This window comes from Gadus morhua, chromosome 7 (genome assembly GCF_902167405.1).
Source record: "Gadus morhua chromosome 7, gadMor3.0, whole genome shotgun sequence".
Taxonomy (NCBI): Eukaryota; Metazoa; Chordata; class Actinopteri; order Gadiformes; family Gadidae; genus Gadus; species Gadus morhua.
Window position 1 is genome coordinate 11,638,442 of NC_044054.1, and position 8,259 is coordinate 11,646,700.

Here is an 8,259-nt window from a genome sequence, read left to right on the forward strand (position 1 = left end):
GCACCAATGATAGGCCCAGATTATATTGTTTAGTTTTACAAATCAAGAGTAGGCCTGAATTGACCAATTGGCTTTGCATCCTTTCCTTCTGCCCTTGTAGTCCAAGACATGCTGCCCACCAGCAGCCACTGATATATATATATACATATATATAGACTATGGACAACCCTCTCCGTCCATCAGCTACAATGGAGGTCAAAGAGATAGGGCTAAAGCTTCCAGCAGGATCGTTTTTATATTCAAAAGCGAAATCATTGCACTCTTCCAACTAGTAGGCATAATTTCTTCTTTCCGTATTTTAACATTCAACATGAAAACTTGAAGTTGAAGCATGAGCTTTTGTTGATGGGCTTCCTCCTCAGTTTGGTGAGTTATCCGTGTCAGGTTTTACTAATCTTCCTCAGTGCAGACCAACACCATGCTGGTTGTAGAGGCCCTGGAGGAGTAGACGGAGCAACCCAAATGCACTCTCCACCAGTGATTTGTCACATAACGGCATGGTGTGGTAGGAGGGACTTTTGCAAAAGCCTCCACAACCCTACAAAGACACCTAAAGAGGGGCATGAGCCTGGTAGGATCATCAATAGAACCAGAGGAAGACACGTCTCTCTGCCTGGTAGGATCATCTATAGAACCGTCTCTCTGCCTGGTAGGGTCATCAATAGAACCAGAAGAAGAACCGGCTCTGTGCTGCTGTTATTGTGTTTAATCTGTAACGGTTTACTTTATTAATCTTGGAGGGAGAAAGAGATTTCAAAATCCCAATATAGCTACATCGAATAATTTCTATTGTTCATATGCAAGCATTCCCCGGCCTCAGTGCAGAGCGGCCACAACCGGCCCGTTCAGTTGACCATGAGGTGCAGTCTGAAGCAGTAAAGCCACTGTGTGGTGGCACAAGGCTGTCTGGAATGCCTCTGTCTAACCTATAAAAGAAGGTGAAATATATATATGCAATGCGTGTTTCTTTATTGAATACTTAAGTTTGTAACATCCAACCCGTGTGTGTGATCGTATACTCAAAATCCAATATGTGATTGTGTCATTTTAATACCGAAAGTGGAAGGCAATCAAGATTTTCTTCAACGCATTCTTAAGTCTAGTCTGTACTAGTCACACAAGGAAACCTTACCTCTTTCGCAATGAATCACTGGGCATGGCAACATCGCTGCCAAGTGACATTAACCCGCTCTATTTCCAGTCAGCTACCCGTCACTTACTTTTAACAATCACTGGAGGTGGGAAAAGGCACTGTAGACTATAAAAAAAAGTACCCATGAATGTGGTCTAATTACCCACACCACTCCTTCGACTGTTGTGCAAGGCAGATGTGTACTTAAACACTGAGTAATAGTGGCAAATCAATCAAAGAGATTATGCAAGACATTTTTCTCATGGTGTCGACCATAAACAATCTCTCGCTCTCTCACACACACACACACACACCACATCTGCTTTACATTTTACACAATTGAAACAGCAGAGACAATAGAAGCAGTACAAATATTTTATTAAGTGGGCATAAAACAGTAACCAGTGAAGAAAATCACTGAGAAAATGGACAAATCTGAATTATATAGCTTTGTTTCTTTTAAACTGCAACAACCACTGCTCACTGTGCAGAAGTATGCGTTAACCCACACCTGGATCCAATACCAGCTACCAAATGAGAACACTCGCCTTCCAAAAATACAACTTCCTTAATGTATAAGAAACATGTAAAAGTAGCACACAAACATTAAACACAATTATAATATAACACCATTAAATGTTTAACTTTGATGCAAAATACAATTCTTGGTCCCAAGACTTAAAGCAAGCATATAGTTTAGTTCATCAAAAAAATAAAATATATAAATAATTACATATTTTTATCCAACCATATGATTTCATTATTTCATCGAAAAATACCATAAACACTCAAAAATGCTGTAAGGAGTTAAGCATTTTTAAATAAAGAAACGCAGTGGTACACAATTTTTTTTTTTCCATTTTGTGCATTGTTACATTCCAGTGTAATCCCGGGAAGAATCCAGTCTCAAAAAAGGCAGTGGCCTCCACAGGCCTACATTGTTTAAATAAATAAGACCAGAAATTGTTTCAATAAAAGCCGCCATCCCTATACGCCGAGCGCGGAACGTGAGCCCAGCCAGCACCGTCACTCTCTCACTCACTGTGTTCCCAGAAGAGCGTTCCCCTGACCACAAAGACAGGTCCCATAGTACATGAGAAACACAATAAAGCAGCCTCATAGTGACTACTCTGTCTTTTGTCAGTGCAGTCGACTTCGTTAGCCTTTAGCAGCCTCGTCCGCCACCAGCCCCTGATTAAATACACCATCAAGGTGGTGGGGGTGTCCTTTGCAGGTTTGTCTCGGGCTCCCACCATAAAAAGGAAGCCTGACCAGCTCAATGTGCCCCAGCTGACCGCTGGGCTTGTACCCCAGCGGCTCAGTCCTTGGCGCCGTGTGGGATCCCCAGCACCACGTGGAGCTCTTCGGCCGAGTAGCCCAGCAGCTTCTCCAAGTCGCAGGCGAACCGGTAGACGTAGCGCTTCCCCGGCGTCTTGTGGATGATGTTCTTGTCATAGTAGTAACGCAGGCCACGGCTCAGCTTCTCGTAGTTCATCTTGGGCTTGTTCTTGCGCTGACCCCAACGCTGCGCCACCTTGACCCCAACAGAGCATGAATTAGTGTTTCTGTGGCTCTAGTTTAGAGGTCGACAACATTCTTGATTTTGCGTTACAACTTATCTAAAAACACATACGCGGTGGTAAAACCCGAGCAATACATATTGGCTTGTCAGGAAATTTATTTACCGCAATCAAATCATTGAGCCCAATGTTAACTGACATTTCAACAACATACTCATACTTAACATAGCATTATGGATGCAACAGGAATACACACACCTCGTCAGGATCGGTGAGTTTGAATTCCCACCCGTCCCCAGTCCAGATTATAATGGTCTGACAACTGATGTCGGTCAGGAGTTCCAGGAGAAACTGCCAAAGTTGTATAGGGCCACTACCTGAAGAGTGATAAAGTCAGGATGAATAGAGGGGTAATGCCCTCTTCCTATAAACCCTATGAATTGTTTGTGCTATATTAATTTAAATTCCATTGCTAAACCAAGTTGGCGAATAGAAAGACGGAAAACCTTGGCAATCAAGTATAAATCAGTATATTTTCAACTATACTTGTGAGCATCAGATAAGATCAATACTAGTACAGAGTAACAAGTGTTTTACTAATCAAACGCCCAATATAACACAGGGTCATTCTGGGCAATGAAATGAAAACATCAAGGCAAGGCTAACACAGAAAGCATCTCTCTCAGTAGGCCTACGTACAATTAAGTGCAATACATGAAGAATAGCAGCGAGAAGCGAGTTCTGAAGCGAGTTGCATCAGAAAACCAAACGCATCCTCAAAGTAATCCCTGGGAAGATCCCATGGAACTTACCAGTAAAAAGAGCGAGGACAGCAGCTGGTACAACCGGCTTCCCCAGTCCGACGGGCACGTTCTGCTCCTGGATGTAGTCCTTGAAGGACAGGTTCTGTTTGCCCACACAAAACTGGGTCGCACTGCAGTCCTCGTCAAAGCTGTCGATGGATGGCACCCTCTGGGTGTCGGCCAGAGACGACTGGCTGCCCCAGGAGTGCAGACCGTTGAAGCTCTCCACGCTGTCCAGGGAGCTCTCCAGTGAGACTGCAAGATAATACAAAATCAATACGCTGGTTACTTTCCACACTCCCTACTGGAAATAAAGGATAAATTCCAATCGAATAATACGTTTCAAAGAATTTCAAAGAATATAGAATATGCTTTCTGATGTGGGTACACTTACGGGGTTTGGCTTGGTGGCAGTTATTGGAAAAGATGGGGCTTCCTGTAGTGTAGCTCAGTTGGTCATTGTCCCACGGTTTCTCGGAAGAGTCTTTCTGGTCCTGGATCAGAGGAGAGGTCTTATCAGGGCTCTCAAACAGCTGTCTGAGGAGGCTGCTGCTGCTGCTTTTTGGAACCTGCATGACACCACCATTGTCATCCCTACCAAGATCTGCAAAGAGGAGAACAACCAACGATGACGTTGATTGCAGCCTGCTACATGCATAGGAGATCAAAAAAGGGATTCCTTCTATACATCATGACGCTTTTGGAAAGGCCCTTATTAACATCTAGAGGATATTAAGATAAATATGCAAAAGGTTAAGCTGCAAGTCCCCGATGATTCTAGAATAAGTAGATGAAGGTTAATGTTCCCAAATAGATACATATACAGTAGATGTTAGGGGAATTACGTGGATGAATGTTTTAAAAAGATAATGAGCAAACCACTCAGTTTAGCTCTCATATTTACACAAAAATGAAAACATTGAAATGTAGTTAATGAGCAATGAAGGGCTAGAGCCTTACCAGAAGTGCACATCCAGTCCACTAAAGAGGGGACAACACTGTTCAGGTTATTGGCGGCCATCACTTTCTCCTGGGACTCTTAAGAGAAAAGTAGTAAAATATGTTACACTTTATGGAAGTGATCAAACACAGAGCTGCCCTCAAAAGTGTGAATGAATGCTGAACCGCTAAACTGAAGCTTTCTTTAATCACAACACCATCAAGAAAGACTAACACAAAGTGACTAACAAATGACTACAGCTTTACTACACAGAGTCTTAATAGCATTAAAATCCTTACGCATGAATTTACCTCTCATCATTTGATCTAGATGCTCCCACAGGATGTCTCCAACAAAGTCAGGCGCCAGCTGCAGAAAGTTCTCTTTTCCCAAAGCGCACAACTGGTGACCGTTCATCTCGAACCGGGAGAAGTTGAGGTGAGCCAGGCTGAACTCACCTGAGGCCCACTGCAGCCACTGGAGGACATGGGGCCTGGTCCACCTCCGGGGGTCTGCAGGGAGAAACCATCACGTTGTACTTTATCATTAGCCTGATCATCATCCTGAGTTCTATTTGGTTTCACTTTATAATCTGTTCTTAGGTTTCTTCTGTGAGCCGTTTTCATAGCCTGGGCGGGGTCGCCTCAACCAATCACTAAGCAAATAACGATTCCCCCGGTGACGTGGCTCTCTGTTGTTGACTTTAAGAGCCGTTTCTTTTTTTTAAAGCATCTCCAATAGCAGAATAGACAGTGACCTTTCTTAAGCTCTATGATTACACAGACTCTGTCACCATATTTGTTAACAAGTTATACTAACAAGACTTCAAAAATTCAGGGTCAGCCAGTAAAAATGTAAAAAGGGTGACAGAGATTCTTGGGCTAGAATGAGGCCACTTTAGGATCCATTTTCAGGAGCTTTCTCATAACAAACTTGCAGAGCCATCATGACATATTGAATTACAGATATTTGTATATTCTTGATTACCAATCTAATTTCATCTCTCCAGAAATTATCTTTATGAAACTGTCAACGGCGGCCCCGGAATGGTCGTTAGAATCCCAAGACAAATCCAAACGCAATGAACAAGCCATTTGCCAAAGGCAAGAACACATAATGCTGCTACAATGCTCTGACTCATAGCCCAGAAAAAAACTGTAAATAAAATCAATTGGACTCACTGTCGGAGATGCCGAAGCACTGCTGGACTTTGTTGAAGCCTCTGAAGCTGTCCTTCAGGGCTTGACTCATCACTGCTTTGCTACACGGGGTTAGCATCGGCACAGAGCAGGCCCCGGGCTCTGGAGAACACGGAGCGGAGCGGACGGTTAATAGACAGAAGGTGCATTAATCAGGGACTGAATCATTGTTTACTGAATAGCCGCGGCCAACTTGTTTTCCATTTGAGAGGATTCAGTGTGCTGAATAACATCCGATCTAGAGGGATTGTAATCGTTATGTATGTTTATAAGACTAGTAGTGCAGTGGAAACCAAACATGTGCGGGCAGAGGTTTGCTGACATGTGTGGGCGACGTGACTGATGAGTGCAGGGGGTGAAGTGGACCGCAGCATACCTTGAGACACACATTCCAGGCCCGAGGGAACCTCCTGGAGGGACTGATCCTGATCAGGAGTCAAGAAGTACCCCATGGCCAGGGTGTCTTCAAACATGTCAAAGGCCATTTGGCGCTGTGGACGACACACACGTCACACACATACACAGTTTGATTTTTGTGTACAATCCAGTGACTATAAGATCAACAATTCAACAAGAGTTTTGATGACTCATTTATTAGGGGCTGGGATGGGGGGATGGGGGGAGTTTTATAGGGGCTTTCTACTTTTTCTTTAACAGATTACCCAGTCAAAACATTTAAAAAAAAAAAAAGCGCCACACCTTGTTTTCTAGGGCACCTATCGGTCATCTTTGATCAAACTCGTTGCCCTGAGGACTCTGCGCCCAGCTCGTTCACTGGGCCATATATGGTCTTTCCTGTTCCGTAGCTCCGCTTGAAAATTTCCCAAGGTAGAGAGGCTATTTGGGCGGAGAACGCTTCTCAAGTCCCTCTCCTCTGTACTCCTTTATTATTAAAAATCCCAACATCCTGGACCGTTCCTGCTTTTTTAGTGGTACTATTTGCACATCTGTAACATCATGGCACACAGTGGTATGTTGACATGTTATATATTGCCCTTCCTTTATATAGGCTATTTCTTTCTTCTATAGGAAGCGTTCAACGTTTGTTTGTTTTTTGTCACAGCCTGCGCCACCGACCCGTCGCTCACGTAGGGGGTATCTTATTATTGTATAACATTATTAACTACACGCCCGTCATACATTATAAAGTCACATTAATGCTTTATTCTACACACATTTAGCTCTGAACACATTAGGGCAAGCATCGTTGCTCAAGTATCGGGTGTGTCCTTGTTAAGGCAAACCAGGCAACAATACCCTACAATACAGGTCGTATTACATAGGCTATACAATAATAATAATACATTCTTCCCGAGGTGTTCCTCCGCAAAGCCCTTAAATGGTTTGGCTGGTGGTCCAGTGGACGAGAGCACATGCGGGGATGAAGTCAGCCAAGTTTTCTCTGAGGTTCATTCTGTCTATATATAGTCTATTTGAGGGAGGAATCGGTCCAACAACTCCGTGAATTAAACCCAGGTTCTACAACTCAGGAACAAAAAGTAAAGAAAGCCAATGCTGAGAGCCTACCTTGAGAGGGGAGTGATGCCCATTGGGGATGAGAGACATCGGATCCACGGAGAAGTCACACATGTCGACTATAAAGGGGGATGGAATACAAAGCAGCATTTTCACCATACTGCATTATAACTAAAATATTACCATTAAAACCATTTAAACTAAATGTAAGAAAATAACCTATGTATGTAGGTTTACAGTCCAACTCATTTAATGTTTTTTTTTCCCACAACCAGTAGAACACAGGTTTCTATTAAGGATTAAAAAATAAAATAAAATAATTGAATATAGAACTTAATCTAGGCATGATCTGTCGTACAACATGTCATCCGCAGCAGGCCATTATGATTGTATACAGTCAGTGAGCCATGTTCCCCAGCGCTTACCTGTTGAATGGAGAGAGCTGACGCAGATTCAACTCCTAGCAGAATATTCCTTAAATGTGCTTGAACGAAGTGTCCTTGTCGTACCAGGAGACGTTTGTGCGGTCAGTGACGAACCACAGGAGGTGAGTTCTTCCCGGAGATTGCTCTGATGGGCAGGGCTCTGACGCTCTGATGGGCGGGGGTCTGATGCTCTGATGGGCGTGGCCAGCTTCGAAAACATTTCCATCATGCGCAGTGGAAAAAAGTTTTTCAAAAGACCAAGAAGACGACCATTTTCTACGGAAAAGGATTAGGATCACCTGTGATTTTTTTTGTAGTTCTGATTTTAACCTCAGATTTCTGATTTAAAGTCAGAATAAAAAGGTTTTTTTAAGTCAGAATCCTGCCTTTGAACTCAGGATTCCATAGAGATAATCACATGTGGCCCTAATCCTCTTCCATACTTTCCCCACTCTTCTGTAGATTTAACCTTATTGTGCGTTACTGTTATCGGCTACAAGGAGTTTATTGTTTTCAAGCTTTGCCGAAATGTAGTCCATATCTCTGATGGGAAAAAAATGTGCATGAACCATTTCTCAATTAACTCTATGCATGTTCCAAGGCATATGCACAGGTTTGAAACAATATGATTGAGCTGGATTTATAGAAGAACATCTATACAGTAATTGCACAAAATATAATTTTAGGGGTTCATCAAAAATGTGTATTTATATTAAGGTTATGATGATATTTGCCCAAACAAACATATTCATGAAGCCCTCACA

The 8,259-nt window shown here is 42.9% G+C and overlaps 1 protein-coding gene across 1 annotated transcript; it reads right to left on the reverse strand.

The window, feature by feature from the left end:
- Positions 1 to 1,491: 1,491 nt before the first annotated feature.
- ets2 (v-ets avian erythroblastosis virus E26 oncogene homolog 2) lies at positions 1,492 to 7,732 on the reverse strand. Its single transcript, XM_030360699.1, has 10 exons — positions 7,496 to 7,732; positions 7,122 to 7,189; positions 5,971 to 6,085; positions 5,577 to 5,696; positions 4,707 to 4,907; positions 4,416 to 4,493; positions 3,850 to 4,059; positions 3,465 to 3,710; positions 2,911 to 3,029; positions 1,492 to 2,666 (listed from the first exon to the last, which is right to left on the reverse strand). The coding sequence occupies exons 2-10, from the start codon at positions 7,182 to 7,184 to the stop codon at positions 2,451 to 2,453; spliced, it is 1,368 nt and encodes a 455-aa protein (XP_030216559.1). The 5' UTR covers positions 7,185 to 7,189; positions 7,496 to 7,732; the 3' UTR covers positions 1,492 to 2,450.
- Between the last annotated feature and the right edge of the window lie 527 nt (positions 7,733 to 8,259).

Coding starts and splice junctions, on each gene's coding strand:
- ets2 (XM_030360699.1), bottom strand. CDS start 7,184: ATGTGTGACTTCTCCGTGGATCCGATGTCTCTCATCCCCAATGGGCAT. Junction 4,060..4,415: donor GGACTGGATGTGCACTTCTG/GTAAGGCTCTAG, acceptor TCCTCTTTGCAG/ATCTTGGTAGGGATGACAAT. Junction 2,667..2,910: donor AACTCACCGATCCTGACGAG/GTGTGTGTATTC, acceptor GTTGGGGTCAAG/GTGGCGCAGCGTTGGGGTCA.